The sequence below is a fragment of the Perissodus microlepis genome, chromosome 9 (assembly GCF_051167445.1).
Source record: "Perissodus microlepis isolate ML-2025 ecotype Zambia chromosome 9, ASM5116744v1, whole genome shotgun sequence".
Lineage (NCBI taxonomy): Eukaryota > Metazoa > Chordata > Actinopteri > Cichliformes > Cichlidae > Perissodus > Perissodus microlepis.
In genome coordinates, this window is record NC_140469.1 from 9,392,473 (window position 1) to 9,413,832 (window position 21,360).

Here is a 21,360-nt window from a genome sequence, read left to right on the forward strand (position 1 = left end):
ACCAAGAAACAAATGCACTTGAAAATTGGTTAAAAGTTAAATTAGTGGATTACACAAAACCGCTAAAAAAGAGCACATCACCAGAGACTGTCATCATCCAGGTCACACCCTCAAACCAAAACAATCAACATACAGCATGCACCGTCTTTCCTGCCGCAATCAGACCGATTGCAAAATAAGGACAAAGTAAGATACACACAAAATAGAATTTATCCCAAATCCAAATGTAACAAATTTACAATGATTAATAAAGGACAGACTAAATAAACAATAGTATCTTATCAGTGTACATGTGGTGGTACACTTGCTGTGTGTGGGACACACAGACAGCGCAGTGAACGATCTGCCCACGCATAGACGATCTCGGTGTGCCTGCGTCTTGACGCGTCATGTGTGGTGACAGTGAGGGAAGTTTCCGATCCCGAGAGGTCTTCAGTTTGAAAAAGGAGCCGCTGTATTAAAAGCTTTATTATTTTTGTTGGTACTTCTCATCATGTCCCAGCTGCAGCGTGTCTGCAGACCATCATGCAGTGGAGGAGACACGTCACCGGCCTCGCTTTTAGCCTTGTTTTTGTTGTGTCATATTTCACGAACAAGGTAGGCACTAGCGAGGATACGAGTCAAAAATTTTAGTTTGAAAAGGAGGTTACTGATTTAGAGATTCCGCGGAGATGCTTTGAGTAATCCCAGGTGAATCCATCCAGACATCAGCTGTGTAAAGGGTAATATTAGCGCTTGGTATCAGGGAGTAGAAATAAGTGCAGGAAGTGTGAATAGGATCCACAGTTATGCCGAATTGAAAACTCGATTATATCACATAGTTAGAGTCGTGTTGTATCCCGTACAGGTTTATAGAGACAGCTGTACAAACCTAATTGCCAGACTTTTCAATGGGTTTTGGCGGGAGTAATGAAGCATCTCTAGGGAAATGATTAATACCACACTGCCTGCATATGAAATTAGTTCACTGTCTTCTCTTTTTTTGTAGTTTGTCCTGTCAGTGTTAAACTTCACCTATCCAACCTTATTTCAAGGGTGAGTAACTGAAAATAAATATTGAATATGTATCTAGTGAAGTGACTCTTCTTTGAGGAGAATACATTTCAATAAATCTAAAGAAGTAAAAGGAATTATTCATTAGTTTAATTATGCACCCTGTTGTGTGATACCTGAATAACCTTGTGTTTGTTCTCACTAACACGACCAAACTGCTTATTTCCAGATGGCAGACATTTATTGGAGCTATCCTGCTTCTAGTGTCTGGAAAGCTGGGATGGGTGGAAATAAACCGCATCACCAGGTACTGTCACCGCACTGCATTCTGCTGGGTTTGATATTATACTTCTGCGTGGGAGATTTCCACACGATCCACGTGCTCTAATATTGCATTACAGATCTGCGGCTCTGTCCTGGCTTCCGGGCTCCCTCCTATTTGTGGGGAACATTTACGCTGGTTCCCGGGCATTATCACGTTTAGTAAGTGCACAGTTCACTTAAAATAACATCGCAGATCGCTGCAGCATTCTCTTTGCATTCATGTGCTGATTTTTCTTGCTACTGTGACAATCTTGTTATAAGTGTGTCTCCTCCACGCAGGACATTCCCTTCTTCTTCACTCTTCAAAACTGCTCTCATCCCGTTAGCTACGTGATCTTCAAGGTCATCCGCAGAGAGGTAAGTGCGCTCACCGCCTGCTGTAAACTGATCTGTTCAGTCATGTGCTTCACACTCCTGCTCCTAATCGTGTTCATTGGAAGCAAATAGCAGAAAATCAGCATGTGTGCTCTCTCTGCTTTTTGTTTTTTAGCAGAAGACACAGTGGCTGAAATTTATCAGGTATGGATGTTTTCTATTATTATTTTTTTAAAAAGAGATTCACACATTTCACTCAACAGCCTGACTGTAAACGTCCCTCCTTCTCTTCCAGCCTATGCCTCATGCTGCTTTCAGCCATCAACCTTCCCTTTTATGACCCTCAGGTAATTAACAGTCCTGGCTCCCTTATTGCCGGTGCAGTAGATCAAGTTAGTTAGCATGTGTCCTTGCCTTGCAGGTGGACCACAGCGGTTACCTGTGGGCCGTCTGCCATCTCGCCTGTGTTGGTAAGTCTAATATCGTAATATGATTTTTAAAAAAGCACTTTTAACTGTGAGAAGAATGATGATGAAGATGTCTGAGCCTTAATAAGGCCGAGGGTTTGAGGTGATGTTGTGTTTGAGCTGAGAGTTGATTTTGCCCTAAGGCTTAAATCTTTTAATGGCAATAAGCGACTGCAACAGCAGCAGAAATTGAAACAACAACACTGTTTTGCAGGTGCATATAGAGTCTTTCAAGTTCACCACAAGTCCGTCAGCCTGAGGTGAGTGAAAGCCTTTGATGGGCGCACATGAGCGCCTTCCTAGTCTAGCATACGGTGCAGTTTCTCAGCTTCAGCTTGCTCTGCTGCACATCAGAGGCTGAAGACGCTGCTTTTGTGATTTGATTGCAGTGATCTTGAGCAGCAGTGCATTAACTACCTGTTCAGGTAAGATTCAAGTCTAAATTGTTTGATCTGAGGCTGAACCTTCAATCTTCTAACGTGAGAGTATTAATTTACTTAAACTACTTGTAAAGAATTGTGATAAACCCAAGTGTTGATGCGTTAGACATGATCCAAAAAAGCTTATTAGTTTCCTTATTCGACTGCCATTCATAAGTCTTAAAATTAAGGGTCAATATACGGGATAGTGATGTCTAAGTTATTCAGTCGGATTCATTTCAAAACTTTAACCTTTCACATTAAGCAGATTTAGATATTATCAGTGCCTAATTACAGCTTCCCCCCTTTGAACAACAGTGTGCTGCTGCTGGCTGTTGCTGCTCACCCGACAGGTACGACTGACCTCGCACAGATTCTGCAAATATTCTCACAAAAACTTCTGTTATTGCTCATTTTGCAGCTCCTCTTCTACTTCTTTAGGAGCCAGCACAGCAGACCCTCCACCTCTGTCACACCACCCCCCTGCATGTCCTCTTTCACTACATCCATGGATCTCCTCTGAGATCTTCCTCTTTTCCTCCTGCCTGGCATCTCCACCTTAAAAACTCCTTTGTCCAATTTGTCCACTGTCTCTTCTCTCCAAACCGCTCAACCTGAGCTGTAACTCTGCTGTGCTAGTTTAACATCTTCAACCTCCACTTCCAGCTCTGCCTCCTCTCTTTCTGTTACTACCACTGTCTCCAGCTCATTTTCATATATATATATATATATATATATATATATATATATATGTGTGTGTGTATGTAAATTTATGCCTCTTGTCCCTGTGCAGGTGACCTCACGGGTGCCTTGGAGTTCCCGTCCCTGCAGTCGCACACATTTCACTGCGGCTGCTGTGCCAGGTGAAACCATCAGTTTTCTCTAATATTGATTGCATCGGTGTTGGTTAGCCGTGAAAACAAGCTGTCGTCCTTTGAGTTCATATCAAACTGAAGCCTTCAGAGTCCGTTCTAATTATACTTGGTTATAAAATAAGTAGATCTTTGTTAGAAAGTTTTAAATAACGGCATATTTAGTGTGTTTATGTACAAGGACTCCTGTTCCAGTTCTGTAAAAGGTTTAATAGGACAGAGGAAGGTTTGTGTCCTTCTTACTGGTTGTGTGTCTCACTTCACAGCGCTCTGCTGGGCTTTTTGCTGCGGTTGGCTACAGTCAAATTAAAAAGCGGACTGTCCTTTGAACACTTTGGGGTCTGGATCTTTTTATCTAAGGTGACTTAACTCTTCAGATATGTTAAACTCATGTAACACACAGTTCATCACACACACGTGTTGATCGTCAAAGTCAAACTGATGCGATTTACTTGTTGGATTATGTCCTGTCAGGTTACTGCCATGCTCCTGTCTCCATTTATTTTTTCTGTGAACTCTAATGCTTCGTCTCTTTTGTGGTAGGTACCAAACTTTTCTGTTTCCAGCTCATTTCAGCACAAAAACAATTGTTCATTTTCCATGCTTCAGATTTCTGCATCTGTCTTATTTGTTCTAACATGTTTGTGAACATTTGTACGTGAATTCTTGTCAGTTGTGGTTTTAAAAAGTTGCAGGTTTATGTCCAACTTTTAATGCTTTTTGTTTTCCAGTTTAATACACGTTAAGCTCGTGACGCTGGATTTTTGATGAAAGCCCTGATCTGTTTTTGATTGCAGCGTGGTCGTCAGTCACGTCGGAGAGGCTCTGCTGATCTATTCTGAGAGGGATTCTCATGTGTGACGAATTTCAGCACTTTAGACGAGTTCACCTCAAATTACTTTTTCTTTTTTAACTGGGGATGCAGATTCTATTTTTCTACATTCATTTTATAACTTTGTCTATTATCTGATCTCCTGACCAAATAAAAGTTTGGTACAAACTGTCCTTACTGCACTGGGTCAGAATTTAAAGGTCTGCATATTATTACTTACTTATTTGTCATTTGTAGATGAACTGTGACAATCCCAACACTCCATAGAAACACAATTATTTATTCATCCAAACTATCCGCACAAAAAACATTTAAAAAAATAAAACAAGTCAGAAAGACTGAAGGGGAGAAAGGAAACAACATCAACCTTCTTCACAACATCAGTTCTTTTACAGATGGACATTTTTATTTCTCCTCCTTGTTTCGCTTCGGTGAGAATAGAGCATTTAATGGCTGCCTCCTCCGTAAGCGCGCCTCAGGATTCTTCTCTTCTTTGATGTAACCTACAACAGAGGACACATCCTAGTGTTAAAGACAGTACAATCCTCTCTCGTGCACTGAAAAGCATGACAGGATGAAGAATGGTCCTGCTGAGAAATGGGTTCAAGTGTTTTGCCCTTACTGCTTTAATCTACAGTGCATAACTGTTAAATTACCTCTCTCAATGCACGTTTGCGTTGATGGGAATCCAACTTCCCAGAAGTTTTCAGGTGTGCATGGAGGAACGTACAGGAAACGATGCCTTGAGCAAGCAGACAGCTTTTTCTGTTTTTCCTCCTCTGGCAGATGGGCGTAATACTGCAGGTAAACAATTATTTAAAATAGGATCAGTGTTAGCAGTGTGTGAGTTTTATTAAACTCAAGTACTCAGAATACTTACAATTTCACATTCCTTGCAGGTAGAGCCCTTCAGTTTTCTTCTCTCATCCTTTTTGCGAACGACTGCTACATGTGCAAACGCTGGGTGTCTAATCCAGAGACAGATCTAGGTTATGGAAAACTGACAATGACCAACAAACATGATCATCTTCAGATAAACACCTGAAAAGGTTGATCAGTTTCTTACCGTGCTTTAGACTGGCATGCACTGTCTTCAGGAGGATCTCCTTATTTGGAGAATTTAGGGGGAAAAAAACAAAAAAACACAGGGTTTACCTTACGAATAGATATCTGAAAATACTGATCTAGATTGCACACATTTTCTTTCAATCTGAAAGCTCACCAATGGCCTCCTCTTCATCATCACTGTCACAGGGCTGGCTCTGGCCTAGATGTGAACTGTTGCAAGATTTGTACTCCCCATAAGCCGTTGTGTCGAACATCATATCCAAGCTGTCATTTGCTTTTTCACAGAGTCCTTGAAGTAGGGACAGTTGAGATTACTAACAGTTTTAATCAGCATATTTTAAATATTTTAGAAAAAAAGTGTTGCCGTGTATATTCACCGAACACACTGTCTCCTCTGTCTTGGTCCTTCTCTTTTTGACGCTGAAGTAAGCTGTGACTGACCCAGGTGCAGTCTGTATCTGCCATCTCCACATGATGCTGCCGCTCATCAATTTCCTGGAACACACACAAAACCTGTGTTAGACTCTTACAACGATGTGTCCAATGAATAGATTTAGTTTAAATAATGTTAAAATGATGAACGCTCACATTAAATAGGGACACAGTTTAAAATAACGAGGTCAGTATATGTACAAGTAACCCCCGTGAGATAAAAACTCAGGCTTCAGATCGACCTCAGCGCTCGCATTTCAGGCAGTTTTTTCTACTCCCAGGTCTGGATGATGTTAATAAGAGAGGATATTCCTAATATGGCCAAGCCCAAAGGCCCCGAGCCAGCTTACAGTATAGTGCATGCTGAGGGTGAAGGTTGTTCAGCAGAGCAGATCACGTGACTATACCTCGTCTCCTTTCCACTCGCTGTCGTACATGGACAGAGCGAGCGCAGGATCGACGCTCCATGTAGGCTCCACTGTGTGCTTCCTATCAGCTGGAACACACAGCCACATTCAAGTTAACTGAATATTATTGAGGAGCATTTCAAACTGTACAACAATCAGAAATATCCACATGTCCTTCAAGTGACTTTGCTGAAGAGAAATCACCGTCTTTAGCTTCACGCTGGCCTTGTGAAGCATTCAGATCCTGCAGAGGGCTTCTTTTCTTCCCGTCTGCATCCAGTTTAACCTTCATTTTTGGCTTCTTGAAAGCAGGACTGCTACAAGAAGCGCTTGGCTTTTGGCTGGTGCTCATATTATGTCCTGACTGTACCTGTGTGATATAAAAAGCACCGTGAAACTCTATATTTCTGTCTTACATTTAATTAAACAGCCTGGACACTAAACGTGGTTAAAATTTGAAAATGATGTTACTGCCTTCTCTTGCCTTCCTATCTAGTTGCTCCTTCTTGATGCTTGGATTGCTCACAGATATGGCAGTCTGGCTGATCTGTTCACGCTGTAGGTGTTCGCCTTCCTCCTGGTTGTCCGCGTCTTCTTGGACTCCTCGTTGACTGCGTTCCTGTACCTCTGGACTTCCCTCCTTCACCCGTTTTGCCCTGCAAACACTGCCGCCTTCTGCAAACCGTTTGATGCGTGGGAGAAGAGATGGTGACCCTTTAGATGTTGAGTCTGGACTGTGCATCAGTGTGGATGAAGAGGACGAGAAGCAAGGCCTTGAAGAGGGAAACAAGTATAACTGTAGCACCGAACTGTTATTTGTTTTCTCTTTTCCACATGGAGGTGTCTGCCACAGCAGAAGATGATGTCTCAATGCTTACTTTAAACGAACGTCCTGCTTCCAGAGAGTGCTGAAGCTTCTTTGCTGGCTTGGGGCTTTCCTGAGATTCTAAGGTGAGAAAGAGAGCTAATCTGTTTGATCACACCTAAGATTCGTTTTTATTAAAGCCTGATCACATTACATTTTTATTAGATCATCATTTGTTTCAAATCCTGCTTATACACACCATCTGCTGCTTTTCAATAAGTTCAAGGCCACAAGTTTCTGCAACTGCTGCCTCTTCTTCATCTTCAGTCACATCGTCTGAAAATGGAAACAGACATGTTAACAGCAACACGCTCATGATCGCATCTACGGAAGACCAATAATGGATGAAGTCATACTTGAGATCTGTGACGCGTCCATTTCACAGGTGTTAGGGACGAGCACTTCTGCTCTTCCAGGATTCTTTGTGGCACCCTCAGGATCTTTGTATAGCTCTTAAAAAAGAATTTAGATTAGAAAACTGGTTTGTGTCTTCAGACAGGTGACGAAAGAGGAAGCTACTTTAAAGAGGACTGACCATTGAAGAGCGAATTGTTAGACTGTGGTAGAGGCACCTCTGTATAGCGCACACGCTTCATTTGGTCGTTATTTTTCTGTTTCTTCAATCTGTTTACCACAGGCAGTGAGCTGGGCAAGATTGGGGAGTCTGGAATAACGCCCTCTTCCTGTTCTGCGGGTGAGGCCTCCTTGGATTCAGACCTGAAAAGAAAAGCACACGTGTAGTGCTTCACTGGAAACTGAAACTTTAAAACTTACCGAACCTGAACCTACAAGCCTCCTGCAGGAGGGAAATTTATTTTCCCAAGGGGCCACAGAAGAAACTGGGGCTGTTAGCACCAAAAAGCTTATAAACACATAAAAATAATAATACTGAGTAGCAGCTTGGGATAATGTATTGTTCACTCCTGAAATGTCTGACCAATGTAGGTGATACACATTTTTATAGAAGTTTTAATTCAAGAGGTTTAACAAAAGTATTGCACTGTTTACAGCTATTTGCAGGAATCATGACACAGTCCCCCATTTTAAATATTTAAAATCTATTAAGTATTTTTTCACTGGAACTTTTAATATGAGGTTAAAAAATTAATTAAAATCTGGGCGCAAACGGAAGAAGCCATAAAAACAAAATAAACCTATCGGAGCAGTAGAATAAACTTGCATTTGTAAAAAGAATAAATGCACAAACCAGGCTCAGCAACACCAAAACACATGAAAGACAACTGAAGACATCTTAAGTACATGAGCGCAGTGGATGATTGGCTAAGAAAACCCCGTTCACAATATCTAACCAAATGAAGAACAGTCTCTGTGAGACAGATGTATCAATGTCAAGAGACACCTTGATGAGTAGACTGCGCAATGCTCAGAAACTGTAAAAAGAAATACAATAAAATAAGAAAGCAGGGGTTACATCTCAGACTCTACAGGTCTCAGTGTGTAAATGTTAAAGTTCATGACAGCACAGTCAGAAAACGAACAGGGATGGCTTATTTTCAGGAGAAAGCTGCTTCTCTCTAAAAAGAACATGAAGGCACAGCTTAGGCTCACAAACAAACCACAAGACCTCTGGAACAGATGAGACCAAACTGAGGAGGTGTACGTATAATGCAGAGGGATGTGTTTGGCAAAACCCAAATACATCACCACAAAGCACGGTGGTGGGGTGGTGATGATTTGATGTGTCTGAGTCATCCAAGAACTCCCCCGTATACCAAAGTATTCTAAGTCATCCGTCTGACAGCTAAAGCTTGGCAATAACTGGCTCATGCAACAAGACAATGATCTGAATCAAAGCAGCAAATCTACATTCAACAGAATGGCTGAAAAACAGAAGAGTCAGGGTGTTGTGCAATGGCCCAGTCAAAATCCAGACCTCAATGAACTGAAGCAAGTGTGTAAAGAGTCAAACTTCCTCCATGATGCGAGATACTGATAAACTTCAAAGTACTTCAAGTTATTGCTTTAACTTTTTAAAACATTTCTCATATTTTTCTCGTCAACAAAAACATTGATGCAACACAGCTTACCGAGAACTCTTCAGTTTTTGCAGCTCAGCTCGCAGCTTATTGTTTTCATCGTCCAGCAGGTTTCTTTCATTTTCTGAGGAACAAAGGTTTGCAAAGAACATGTTTTTCTCTGTTCTTAAACAAACTGAGAATCTTAAAGAAATTTTAGGGTTTTTTCCACATTTATTCTAGTATATTACTCGTCATATTATATAATATACTATTGTTGTGAAAGATTGCATCTGCATATGTGTATGCACATCAGAGAGGGCTATTAATGGCTGTTGGACACTGAAATGAAAACACTCACTTAGTTTCTCGATAAGACGCAGATTCTGCTGCTGACCGTTTTTCAGGTTCTCCTCTAAGATGGAGCATCGATCACACTCTGCTGCTCGAAGCCTGGAAAGGGAAAGCACAGCTGGCAACCTTTATGTTTCACACCGTTTTAATGCAACACATCAAATCTTGTTAACTTTCAGTCTGCGGGGAATCTGAAGCATCCATACAATGAATCAGAAAAGGCTATTCTTGTCTTTGGTATCATGTTGCTCCAGTTAATTAGAAATCCCACATCAGTGCCAAACTGCAGCTCTCCCATCCTAAGTTATAGTTAAAATGTAACAGAGGTTCAACAAGACACATATATTCCAAACAAACAAACAAGCATTTGCTACAAAGGGAATAACAGTGGAGTGCACGTGCATTCATCTTTGGGTAGTTTACCTTTCCTCCAGGAGAGCCATGGCATCCTGCAGGTTTTTATTTTGCTCCTTGAGCTGCTGGTTTCGACTGTAAAACGCTTCAAGCCTCTGCGCATCTCTGTAGAGGACAAACACATCACTTTACCCTTCATACATAACTTACTAAGACTCAAGTGTCCTTCTCATTAAACGCAAAGTGACACAACATACTCACAGGCAACGTTCCTTTTTCAGCTTGCTTACTTTTGCTTCCAATTCTAGAAACAGCAACAAGTGCAATGACGACATGTGTTTTCATTTAGCTTCTGAACTTCAGATTATAGATATGAAAGCCAGCATGAACGTGGTGAGATCAAACTGTCAGTTACCCTGAAGTGCATTTTGGTGACACTCTCCAAGTTGCCTCCACAAGTCTTGAAAGCGATCAGCTGATTTGGCTGTCCCGCTGCTCCTGTCGTTTCCAAAACTATCGGTAAGCGTCTCTCTGCTCGCTTCCTGCCAACGCAAATCAACCGTGTTTGTTTCCGCGTTTGCCTCACAACAATACATGATTTGTTTCAGCTCATTTTAGTGTTGCTTAATGTTAATTCGCACTTGTCAATGTAAGCACGGGAAGTTAAACGTTTGACTACTTTAGCTTTGCTACATGGCGCGCGCAGACGAGCGCATAAATTTAGTGCTAATTAGCTAAATAATAATAATAATAACTTTCACCCCCTCAACACTCACGTGTTTACTACTTATTGTTTATTGGCTTTCAGAACAAGCATTAATAAAACTTCACCTCTGTCTTTTGGCTTGTTCTCCCAATAACCACTTAGACTACAATTAAGAAATAAATGCAAAGTTTAGACTTAATGACACGAGCTCACGAGAAAACAGCCGCAAACAGACTCAGACTTACACCGACACGTCTAACGAATAAAAACTAGGATATTCTGTCAAAGAGAAAAATGGTTAGAGTAACGTTTAACAGTACAATACCATGTTTGAGCCATACAGGCTACGGCTTGACCATAACAAAATCCAAATTCGCGCGCCGAACTGCAAGCTGGGAAATCTTCTTCTTCGTTTTCCAATTGAGGTAGGAAAGCTTTGACACCATCCTCTGTTAACCAGCAGCCAGTGGTTTATACTACTACTTCTCTCCAAACAACAACAACAACAACAATAATGATAATACTTAAAATATTTTTTTATGAAATTAAGTTACATAAAGTTGTTTGACTTGACCTCAATTACCAATGAGTAACTTTAAGAATAAAATGTCTAAAATCTATAATATAGAACAGAGCCATGGGGACTACGGTAGGATATCATAATCAGAACTGTGTAAAAGTCCTGAGTCGGCCCTTGTTTCTTTATATTTTGAGTTCCAGGTTTAAAATACAAATTCCCAGAGAGCCATTACCTGAAAATTTGGCATGTGGTCGTAAAAAAAAAAATTGTCATACCAAATATTGCCTTTCAAACCGGTTTGAATCGTCCAGCATATATTTTGTTTCATGTTCTTCTTTATTTTGTCATCATTTCTGGCTGCCCCAACACACCCAGTGAGAAGACATGCACAACACAGGTTATTCTTATATTTGTTTTTATTTTTGGTCTTTCTTTAGAATACAAAACAGCAACCAAAGTCACAAAAATAACATTTACAAAACATGTTTAACTGAGGTGACCGAGGCAACATAGAAAAGCATGTCTGAAACAGTGACATTGGTGGATTTTTAGCCTGGAGACTTGAGGTAAGACAGCGAGCGATGTCGGAAAAAGTCAAATATCTTTTACAAACCGTTTGGAATTAGTGCCTTCATTCAGTAGTGCTATTCACAAATGGAGTTTAATATCATTACGGTGCCCTAACATGTCCACGTTGAGCGGTGATTTAATGATGTAGTGCTTCAAATCTGCCTAAGAGTAAATTCATTAGAGTGACATGTAAGTCTAAAATTCTAAGCATGTTGCACTGTATGGCACCATTCAGAATGGTTTCCGTTCGAGTCCCGCTTTCACACACATGCACACACACACACACTTCCTGCTCATCCACTCTTATTAAATGGGTGCAATTGACTTCTAATAACTTCCTATACTTGTTCCCCACCAAGAACACTTCTGGCTAAAATAAGTGAATACATCATATATCACCCAAGCAGGAGCAGCTTCAGACTTTTGGGGGAAAAAAAGAAACTGAAACACCATTTGTTTAAAAGAAAAAAAAGAAAGTTTAACAGGCCAGAAAAAGTAAAAGTGTTGGAATGGCCACCAGTCACAGAGGCACAAACTCAAAGTCCCATCTTTTGTTCCTACAATACAAAAATGGTAAGACATTATGCAAACACTGCATCACTGAAAGAAAACGATAAAAACCACTTACCTAAACACAAAGCGGTGAAAAATAGTACAGTTTGGCCCGCGATGGACGGCGCAGGTATGTTTTTGCATGAATAAACGTTTCTCGTCTGTTTTTTTTTCTTTCACATTTAAGACATAGTCACTGGTGATTCAGCATTGCAGATTATTACTCTTTTTTTTTTTTTTCTTAGTTCCTTTGGATTTGTGCCTTTTATTGAATTTGCATCTGTCACAGCAGGGAGAATTGAGCTAGCATGACTTTGTAAATCTATATATACACATGCATTCAACATCATATTTAATCCCCCAAATTAAAGAGAAAACTATTCCAAACTCCTTTTTCACTACATACGAATTTAAGCTATAAAAACCTGCATGAGAGTCCACATAGAGTTTGCATGGAGGCTTTGCAGTTTGATGTGAGATATGCAGCAGGTTTGTAGAGGTGCTGGCGCTGAGGGGGTGGGGGTATGGAATGCAGCCTTATTCCATTAATAGGGGTTGTGGGGATGGGCCTATTTGTCACCCCCTGCTTATCCAAATGGGACTCTATGTAGTTGGGTTTTAGATTCACATTATGCTGGAAGAAGAAGAATTGGTAGCGGACGCTGCCAGGGCGGGGCAGGTCGTCACCACGAGAGAAAAACACTGGAGTGTGAATGCATATCTACCATCTTCCGGACCTGCAGAGAGAACACCGGGTGTAAACGTAAATCTTTAATCTGCACCTTTGACCAAACTTGTGATGCTTTTAAAACATACTCACACTTCTCTCTCTTCACCACTGCGGGGGCACGTAGCTGTAGCTGGGTGTGCCAGGAGGCCGATATGTGGGCATCGTGACTGGGTGGGGAGCGACGGGCGCTGGTGATGGAGTTGTCAACAAAGTTCCTGAGGAGTGAAAGCCATAGGTAAAACTACAAATCGAACACATTTGTATCCTGGATAAGATTCAATAAACTGCTGCAGCTCACCAGCTGACATGGCCATAGTGGTGCCGGCTACCATGCCCATGGCGACACCATTGTTGCGGGGAGGAGGGATAGGCGGGGCATACATCGCTGCAGGCATCCCATTGGGCTGGACCACTGTCGTGTGATGGATGACATGAGGCGGTGGAGCATACAGAGCCTGTGTGTAGTAAGGGCCTTGTTGTTGTGAAGGTATTAGTGCCTGGTGGACAAACAACCACACGTTACAGCTCAAGCACTGAGACTGGATGAAGAGGGGCAGCGTGTTATTAAAAATATACACATACAGCAAGGACTGACCTGTGCATAGGGGTTCTGTTGGGGGTAGGTGCTCCTGACAGGGTACACAGCAGTTGGGTAGGGGTTTGGGGAGGAGGAGTACGGTGGGACGGTCCCTGTGCTGGGAGAGCAGGACACTTTGAAGGGAGCACTTTGAGCATAGCCTAGAGAGGGAGGAAGACGGCTCATATTAGGGCCGTTTGTTCTGGGAAAAAAATAGCTGAAGCTTGGAAGAAATACTGGCTGTGCAGCTCAGTAAAACAGGACCCTCATAGAAGAGAAGCGCACACACTTTTTAGGGTTATTAAGAGTCTCTTTGGAACTTTTATTCTTTATTACGTTATGTTTATAATTAATTCAAATCAAGAAGTCAGCTGTAACAATTTGACTCTTTTGAAGTGCATCAGGAAGATGTGTTTCAAGACCTATCAGATAAACTCCGGCAGATTTCATCGTTACTTTCTTCTCACCGTTAGGGAAGCCTGGGTTTGCTCCTGCGTAGATGTTGGGAGTGTACACTGGAGCAGCTGCTGCGTATCCTAGAGGAAATCCAGCTGCCAAAACCAGAAACAAAACAAGAATCGAATAGTATTCTCAATGGTGGGAGATATTTCTTGTAATTATGCTTGTTTCTTAAACCACTATGCTTCAGGTTACCTGGATAACCTATACCCTTAGTGTTGGTAAAGGGGACCCCTGTTGGCGCAGGGCTGTATACTGGGTTCATTGTGGCTGTCTACTTGCAGATGCTGTAAATAAGAGAAGCACAGACAGGTTGGAATGATGCAATCATGCATGGAAACCAACTGCTGATCTGTGTGCCAGCAGAGCTCTTGTGGAAAGGATGGACATGAGAATATGAAGCTTTCTGTTGCTGTCGATTGTGACCCCGTTGTTCCAAAAACAGCACAGTGATTGTGAAAAGATTCCTCAGAATGTTTAAAGAAAACCTTCAGTTCTGCTTTCAGAAACCTTAAGCATGTCAACTGGTTTGGTGTGCTTTCTTTAGAGCTTAGACTTTGACATACTCTCCATTTATTAGACTGCTGTTACTGTAGCTTTCTCATTCGTCACATTTCATTACGTTTATATGTCATCGCATGTGCACAAACTACTACTTTTACCCAACGACACAGCTGACTGACAGTGGTCTGCATGATATGACCTTGCAAGGTCACGGTAACAAAAAAGCGAAGACTAGACTAATAAGCATTTTCTGACATTGTGTGCTGACATGCACCTATTACAGTTGTATTGGCATTACTATATATTCTGTTTGATATTAAACATAACGCAGAGAAGGTGCTTGCGCTATTTTTAAAAATGGTGTCAACATGGTTCCTAATGCTCTCAGCACTGTCTAAAGCAGAAAGAGAGATGAGCGCAACTAGTCATTGTACAATGTTCGTGAGCAGTTTGTAAAAGACATTTTTGGGAAATTAATACACTCAGCTAGACCTTTCATTTTGCATTTTTGATGCCATTCTGTTGTTCAAGTCAAACCTTAAATTTAACAAGGTGCTATAAACATTCCTCAGAGATGTTACTCCACGTTAACATGATGCTATCTCCTTCTCTTCCTCCTACCATGGGGTCTCGATCATGAGTTGGCTCTGCTCTCGGCCTCTAGAATTCCCTCCCAGCAAATATCCATATCACTAACTCCCTCTCGCATCAGAACATCTCTTTAAACCGTGTGTAAGGTGACCTTGAGTGTTTTGAAAGGCGCCTGAAACAAAATGCATCATTATTGTTATTACATTTTACAGCTTTCTTAGCGCATTTCCCGAAGAAACCTTGACTTTTGCTTCCCATGACGGTCCCTGGGTTGATTTTAATACATCTGTGCTTCCACCTAGCGGTAGCTAAAAAAAAAAAAAAACAACAACGTAAGCATGAAAAACAAAAACACAAAAAACCTTTCCACCTCGTTACAAGGTGCTCATTCAAAGTGAATGGACTCTGGTAAATATAAATTCACAATTACACTTACTCGGGTTGCTATAAGCACAGTCACGCTACAATTGAATCCAGATTTAACTCCAGTTTATTTGATAGGCTGACTCTTTATAGGAAACTGAAATTAATCAAAACTTCTAATTTTCAAAGAGAGAGAGAGGAACAACATAATTTAGCAATTCGGCTTTATTTGTGTTACTTTAACTATACTCTTTCACCCAAACACAGTGGACGACAGGGGCGAGAGAGGTGTGAAGCTATGCGTTTCTTTTTTTTTTTCCTGGAGGTTTTCTTAGACTAAAATCTAAATACGTGCTGCTCATCGGTAAGTCTTAAAGGCTGCTTTCGCCTTCCAAGCACAAACCCTCGGCAGTAACATGTGCCCTCTCAAAACATGACGTTCGATACGTCGCCTGCAAAAATTAAGATGGCAACCTGAAGTAGAAGAATTTGGAAAGGTGAACGCAGCGGGGCTTTGTTACCATCAGCTAGCTTAGCTCACAAGCTTCACGATCTCCACCACCTGCAGTTAGCCTAGCCTGTTTGGCGCCGTAGGTGAGCGTTGCTTTACACGCTGACCCGCTAATCACCTGTCTGACCGCGCGAAGCCGCCGGAGTGTCCCCGGACAGCAGACAGATGGGGGACAGCTCGTCAAGCAGGCCGCATAGCACAGGAGGCAGGCAGCCAGACAGCTGTGTCAAGCGGTGCAGCCTGTCCCGTTACCAGATAACACGCATATCTTTATGTCCCGGTAACAAAAACCCACAACAACTTACTGTTAGCTGCTCTGACCGTCAGTTAGTCACCTTCTCCGGTCTTGTGGGTTAAAATGAAATAAAGCTAACTGCTGTTTTGCTCCCAGATGCTTTGCTTAACTCTTTTGAGCACCCCGCGTCACTTCCGTGGTGTCACGTGGTATACAAATTAAAAAATAAAATAATATAGTCTACTTTATATAAGATGCCGGTTTTGTTTTCTTTCAACAACGTGTGAATCTCATGTTAAACAGTGAAAACACCAGTAGTTCTTTTTAAACTATTATCATTAGTTTTCCGTCAAACGCGATCTGAAAATAATTATCAAATCCAACCAACATGACGTAACAGGTCAGATAACGCCTTTTATTGGTAAACGACTGCATCGTCTTTTAATACGGTTCGTATTTTTTGCGACACAATCACAACACTTTTGACGTTGCAGCGGTGTAACGTCCAGTATCGCAACACTGCAACAGTACTGTGTAGCAACCCTCCTTGAACTCATTATGTCGGCTCTGCGGTCCTTGCAGGCGGTAAAATTTATTTGACTCGAGCGCGACTGTTGCTTCATCTAATAGCTCGTCGTCTCCGGACTCGGGAGACTTTGCTTACTTCTTAAACTGACCACTGTTTCTTCCGAAATAATTTTCGCGTTTCTGTGACAACGGGACAATTAGTGCTTCGTGCCCTTTGAGGACCTTGACGCATCGTTTCCATTCAGCCATTGAAGTGGGAAGAGTCGGGTCCGTATACTGTTGTGGTTTTAGCGCTACCTACGTGTGGGTTTTTCACAGGTTAAAAATGTTGCTGCCGAGCTCATATTAGGAACCGTCTTGCGGTGTACGGTGAAACTACTCGCTCAGCTGGCGTCGTCGGTGAAGAGCAGGGGCATAATGTCTGGAGCGGCGGGTGGGGGAGGAGGCTCCTCCTGCTTGGGCGCAGCAGCGGCAGCCAGTTGCAGCTCCACCGGCTCTCCATATGCGGCTGCAGCCGGAGGAGGCGCAGGGGTGGCGGGGAGGCTACCAGCGAGGGTTTTGGAGCATGTTTTCTCCTACCTGGAGCTGACTGACCTGATGCGGTGTTCGCTGGTCTGCTGGCACTGGAACAATATCCTGGCGGATGAAAACAGCGAGGTGTGGCGCAGCCTCTGCAGCCGGACTCTGAGCGACGAGGCTCTGCGGTCTGACATCCTTTGTAACCTGCCCACCTACAAGGGCAAAGTAGGTTTACCAGTACACATCCCTCTGTCCTGGGGTTACCTGTTTGGTGATGCCTTTACACAAAGGGACAGTGTAGCCATAAACATTACTGAATGTCAGCGTAATCTAGTGCTTTTTAACGTATTCAATGAAATATAAGACATAAATGGGCATAAAACTGAATCCTGCTTGTTGTATTATTGTCTTTCAGTTAGTGATCACACTGGGCAGGTGTAGAGCAGATGTTTTGTTGCCATTGGGCTTATGACTGGAGTCCATATTGAATTGACTCTCCAGTCTATTGTTGCATAATAGAACAAAATCTGTTTTAAGCAGTCTGTGTATGGAGACTGTTTATAGGAGTGTTGATGGCATGAAAGTAAGGTTTGAATGAGAACAACTTGTCTGTGTCCAATGTCAATCTAAGGACGCTCATTCATTTGTTCCAAAGTGTTTTTAGAAACACGACCTACATTCTTATGAAAAATATTTGAGCTCTGCACCTCTGAATGGTGCAATGAGCGTCCTGCGAGATGGAAAGTGGAGTAGCATGTCTCTTCTTCTGTATGCATGCTTCACAGAACTTTTTTCCCCTTACAAATATTTAGATTTCCCAGCAAGTGTCTGTGATTTTGTTAACTGTAACTGTCTTCCTGTGCAGCTCTCGGCCTTTCAGCATGCTTTGAGCTCCCACGACTGCTCCCGCAACGTTTACGTGAAGAAGAACGGCTTCACTCTGCACCGCAACCCTATCGCCCAGAGCACAGATGGCGCGCGAGGCAAAATCGGCTTTTCGGAAGGGCGACATGCCTGGGAAATCTGGTGGGAGGGCCCCCTGGGCACCGTGGCAGTGATAGGTATCGCTACGAAGCGGGCGCAGATGCAGTGCCAGGGCTACGTAGCCCTCTTGGGCAGCGATGACCAGAGCTGGGGCTGGAACCTGGTCGACAATAACCTGCTTCACAACGGAGAGGTCAACGGGAATTTCCCCCAGTGTAACAATGCACCTAAATATCAGGTAGGAGTCGAGATTTGAAATGACATTTTAAAAGGAAATTGTGTAAAGAGTACAAGTGAAAACATGATTATAACTCCTGATGTGACCGTGCCTGTCCACAGATCGGGGAGAGAATACGAGTGATTCTAGACATGGATGACAAGACGTTAGCCTTTGAGAGAGGTTTTGAGTTTCTCGGAGTGGCTTTCCGTGGACTGCCCAAAACCTGCCTGTTCCCTGCTGTGTCTGCAGTATACGGCAACACTGAAGTCACCATGGTGTACCTGGGAAAACCTCTGGACGGCTAGATGCAGATCAGCCTGTGCCACCCTGAAATCATACACGCTCCTGTCAAGTGCAGACAGACTGCTGATTCCCTCCCTATTGTAGTGTTTTAAGGTTTTGGAGGGTAAGTGGTCACATTTCTTCCAAACACAGTAACCTTATTTCCATAAGCACACAGAGAACAATCTGCAATCTACTTCGACTGACCAAAAAAAGCGAAGGTTTTTTTTTTTCAAACTGGACAAACAACAGGGGGAAAGGAATGTGCAGGGACTGTTTGTGTATCTACGTGGAGAAGTCCACTTTTACAGTTTAGCTGCTGAACTCTTTTATTCACCTTACAGGGGAAACTTAATTTAATGTCACGCATTTTGGACTCGTGCTGAAGATTTACTTGAGATTTTGTCTGCTTGAAGGAGGCCTGAGCTACTCTAAACCAAGTGGCGAATACTTTAACGCAACATTTTAAACATGTGACACAGTCGTTATCATGTGTGTTAATGGACAAACGCATTGTGGAATGACTGCATTACGGTGAAATGAAACATGTGAGATGTATTGTAACATTCTGGCGTAGGTAAACCTCAAGGACACATGGGCCACGTCCATGGCACGTGTGTGGCAGTCCATGCATGCGCACTGTTGTGCTGCGTATGCACTGAAACATCTCCCCCTTTCAAGTACTTACTCAGTAACGGTGGAAACTAAACCTGTAACATGAAATGTGTCTTTTTAATGTGCTACTGTAGTATTACGATTTATTTATTTCCTGGTTTTATCTATGGTACTATAGATACTGTGTGATTTTAAAGCCTGAAAATAAAGTCTACATGGTGCCACTCCTACAGTAAAGACGGTTTGAGGTTTGTTTGCATAAGTGAACAGAGTGCAGGTGGTCTGAAAGATCGACCATCACCACACTGTCAGCTATTGATCAACTGGTAATGGTAAATGGACTGATTCTTATATAGCGCTTTTCTACTCTCCCGGAGTACTCAAAGCGCTGTATAATTGTTGGCCTTTTTTTTTTTTTTTTTTTTTAAGGGAACTTGGACAAGAGGATCTTGCTCATGCTGCCAAGCTCAGCCATGAACTCTATGATTATGATGCACAGACTAGCATATCTGGGCTATTCCATTAAAAAACAAACATTTCTCTTAGAATCAGCTGGGTTTTTAGAACAATAACTTATATATTTAAAGAAGCTATGCTAATATTGTTTGAAGAAAAAGTGGATTTTCATTCATGGTTTAGAAGATGAGCCTGGTATCAAAACATGGGAAAAGGGAAACCTTTCATATACTATTAAGTTGTTTTTAACCAACCACACATGGGGATATGAACCCAAACTTGAGTTTCTATCTAGCGACTCGTCAAAAAAACAAAATGGATCAATTATCCACAGTAACTTGGCACGTGCCCTGTTCCAGTTACTTTGCATCACAGACATTAAACCTGAGCAGTTTTGCTATTGAAATGATAATATACTGTGATACTGATGTCGGGCTATATACTTTGATGAAAGTAAAATTTTCCAAGGCTTCATTAAATGTGCTAAAGTAACTGTTTAAATAAAATCTGCTGGTTCGCTCTGGAAATCCTTTTGTCAGATTTCTTGGATTTTTATATACGAAAGACTCAGCTGCTAACAATAAACAACAATACATTTAAATTATTAAGTTTGATTGCTTTATAAGTGTTGTTGCAAATCTAAAAACTTGGCTCTTCTTCTGTTTTTTAACAAGAGCCAGGTAATTACCATAACAACTGTATTATTGATTAGTATGTGGTACAAGCTGCAAAGACAATATCCAGTATACAAGATCAACCATTATAAATACAAAACATTTTACCAGGATTAATGACTTAGTTATGCAATAAATTATTAGCAAAATAAGAAAAACAAAACATACAATCACGTGGGGACACCAAACTTCACATGGCTATATCCATTCCTGTGAAAAACTAGAACTATCCTAACTGCTTCTACAGGAATCGGGGAGGTAAGTAATAGGTGATGCTAGTCAAATGCACTCTTTTAGCTGATCATCAGTGATCAGTACGTATGAGCAGCTCTATAAAAACAGAAGTTTTAGTGGTTTGCATGTCTGGACTATTTAGGTGTAGTCCAATCTTCCCAGGAGTTGACCTGTCAGCCAGTTCACCTAAAGAGCAGACCGTGCAATGCTCAGTGAAACTGCAAAAAAACATAAGAGCTAGATTTCAGACTCTACAGGACTCAGCTCGCATGTTAACTGTTAAAGTTCATGACAGTACAATTAGAAAAAGACTGAACATGTGTGGCTTTTTGGAAGGGTTGCCAGGAAATAGCTTCTTCTCTGAAAAGAACATAGCAGCATGGCTTCCAACGTTGCATCTGAACAAACCACAAGACCCGTGGAACAATGTCCTTTGGACAGACAAGACCAAAGTGGAGATGGTTTGCCTCTAATGCACAGCAGCACATTTGGAGAAAACCAAACACAGCAGATCTGCACAAACACCTCACACCAACTGTCAAGCACGGCGGTGGAGGAGTGAAGATTTGGGTTTATTTTGCACCCACAGGACCTGAGCACTTTGCTGTCATTGCGTCAACCATGAACACCTCGAGGGGTCAAAGTGTTCTAGAGTCAAACATGAAACAAGATGAGACAAAAACACAATGTTTTATAGCACAGTAGCAAATCTACACCAGAATGGCAGCAAAAGAATAAAAAGTCCAGACCTCAACTTGATTGAAATGCTGTGGTGGGATCTCAAGAGAAGTGTGTGAGTAATGTCTTAAACATGTTGATTTACTTTGAGGCACCACTTTGGTCTTGTCTGTC

At 42.0% G+C, this 21,360-nt stretch overlaps 4 protein-coding genes across 9 annotated transcripts; 2 read left to right on the forward strand and 2 right to left on the reverse strand.

The window, feature by feature from the left end:
* Positions 1–338: 338 nt before the first annotated feature.
* slc35d4 (solute carrier family 35 member D4) lies at positions 339–4,395 on the forward strand. Of its 4 annotated transcripts, none has more exons than XM_084938921.1 (15): positions 339–597; positions 989–1,035; positions 1,223–1,300; positions 1,395–1,476; positions 1,597–1,674; positions 1,811–1,836; positions 1,928–1,979; positions 2,054–2,102; positions 2,314–2,359; positions 2,489–2,524; positions 2,837–2,871; positions 3,312–3,381; positions 3,657–3,750; positions 3,865–3,929; positions 4,188–4,395. In XM_084938921.1, the coding sequence occupies exons 1-15, from the start codon at positions 526–528 to the stop codon at positions 4,249–4,251; spliced, it is 894 nt and encodes a 297-aa protein (XP_084795047.1). In that variant the 5' UTR covers positions 339–525; the 3' UTR covers positions 4,252–4,395. The 4 variants fall into 4 exon arrangements, with proteins under 4 accessions (XP_084795047.1, XP_084795048.1, XP_084795046.1 ...); XM_084938922.1 differs by having other exon boundaries at positions 340–597; positions 1,808–1,836; positions 4,122–4,395; XM_084938920.1 differs by having other exon boundaries at positions 341–597; positions 1,808–1,836.
* Positions 4,396–4,486: 91 nt separating this feature from the next.
* rbbp8 (retinoblastoma binding protein 8) lies at positions 4,487–10,814 on the reverse strand. 2 transcript variants are annotated; one of them, XM_084938919.1, is made up of 19 exons: positions 10,710–10,814; positions 10,094–10,220; positions 9,940–9,982; positions 9,748–9,843; positions 9,332–9,423; positions 9,043–9,115; positions 7,530–7,711; positions 7,351–7,446; positions 7,194–7,270; positions 7,008–7,075; positions 6,614–6,902; positions 6,334–6,499; positions 6,130–6,218; positions 5,668–5,785; positions 5,445–5,579; positions 5,289–5,325; positions 5,103–5,190; positions 4,879–5,020; positions 4,487–4,725 (listed from the first exon to the last, which is right to left on the reverse strand). In XM_084938919.1, exons 1-19 carry the CDS (start codon positions 10,710–10,712, stop codon positions 4,628–4,630), a joined length of 2,019 nt encoding a protein of 672 aa, XP_084795045.1. In that variant the 5' UTR covers positions 10,713–10,814; the 3' UTR covers positions 4,487–4,627. The 2 variants fall into 2 exon arrangements, with proteins under 2 accessions (XP_084795045.1, XP_084795044.1); XM_084938918.1 differs by having other exon boundaries at positions 5,289–5,328.
* Positions 10,815–11,302: 488 nt separating this feature from the next.
* On the reverse strand, positions 11,303–16,192 carry fam168b (family with sequence similarity 168 member B). Of its 2 annotated transcripts, none has more exons than XM_084938925.1 (7): positions 16,067–16,192; positions 13,988–14,079; positions 13,801–13,884; positions 13,352–13,494; positions 13,055–13,253; positions 12,847–12,971; positions 11,303–12,763 (listed from the first exon to the last, which is right to left on the reverse strand). In XM_084938925.1, the coding sequence occupies exons 2-6, from the start codon at positions 14,055–14,057 to the stop codon at positions 12,859–12,861; spliced, it is 609 nt and encodes a 202-aa protein (XP_084795051.1). In that variant the 5' UTR covers positions 14,058–14,079; positions 16,067–16,192; the 3' UTR covers positions 11,303–12,763; positions 12,847–12,858. The 2 variants fall into 2 exon arrangements, with proteins under 2 accessions (XP_084795051.1, XP_084795052.1); XM_084938926.1 differs by lacking the exon at positions 16,067–16,192 and adding an exon at positions 15,091–15,229.
* Positions 16,193–16,310: 118 nt separating this feature from the next.
* fbxo45 (F-box protein 45) lies at positions 16,311–19,381 on the forward strand. Its single transcript, XM_084938924.1, has 3 exons — positions 16,311–17,268; positions 17,909–18,265; positions 18,367–19,381. Exons 1-3 carry the CDS (start codon positions 16,942–16,944, stop codon positions 18,550–18,552), a joined length of 870 nt encoding a protein of 289 aa, XP_084795050.1. The 5' UTR covers positions 16,311–16,941; the 3' UTR covers positions 18,553–19,381.
* Positions 19,382–21,360: the final 1,979 nt, after the last annotated feature.

Coding starts and splice junctions, on each gene's coding strand:
- slc35d4 (XM_084938920.1), top strand. CDS start 526: ATGCAGTGGAGGAGACACGTCACCGGCCTCGCTTTTAGCCTTGTTTTT. Junction 1,036..1,222: donor TATCCAACCTTATTTCAAGG/GTGAGTAACTGA, acceptor GCTTATTTCCAG/ATGGCAGACATTTATTGGAG. Junction 1,675..1,807: donor TCAAGGTCATCCGCAGAGAG/GTAAGTGCGCTC, acceptor TTTGTTTTTTAG/CAGAAGACACAGTGGCTGAA.
- rbbp8 (XM_084938918.1), bottom strand. Junction 7,076..7,193: donor TTATTGAAAAGCAGCAGATG/GTGTGTATAAGC, acceptor TTCTCACCTTAG/AATCTCAGGAAAGCCCCAAG. Junction 4,726..4,878: donor GCAAACGTGCATTGAGAGAG/GTAATTTAACAG, acceptor CCTCTGTTGTAG/GTTACATCAAAGAAGAGAAG.
- fam168b (XM_084938925.1), bottom strand. CDS start 14,057: ATGAACCCAGTATACAGCCCTGCGCCAACAGGGGTCCCCTTTACCAAC. Junction 13,885..13,987: donor TAAGGGTATAGGTTATCCAG/GTAACCTGAAGC, acceptor TGGTTTTGGCAG/CTGGATTTCCTCTAGGATAC. Junction 12,972..13,054: donor CACTATGGCCATGTCAGCTG/GTGAGCTGCAGC, acceptor TTCACTCCTCAG/GAACTTTGTTGACAACTCCA.
- fbxo45 (XM_084938924.1), top strand. CDS start 16,942: ATGTCTGGAGCGGCGGGTGGGGGAGGAGGCTCCTCCTGCTTGGGCGCA. Junction 17,269..17,908: donor TGCCCACCTACAAGGGCAAA/GTAGGTTTACCA, acceptor CTTCCTGTGCAG/CTCTCGGCCTTTCAGCATGC. Junction 18,266..18,366: donor ACAATGCACCTAAATATCAG/GTAGGAGTCGAG, acceptor GCCTGTCCACAG/ATCGGGGAGAGAATACGAGT.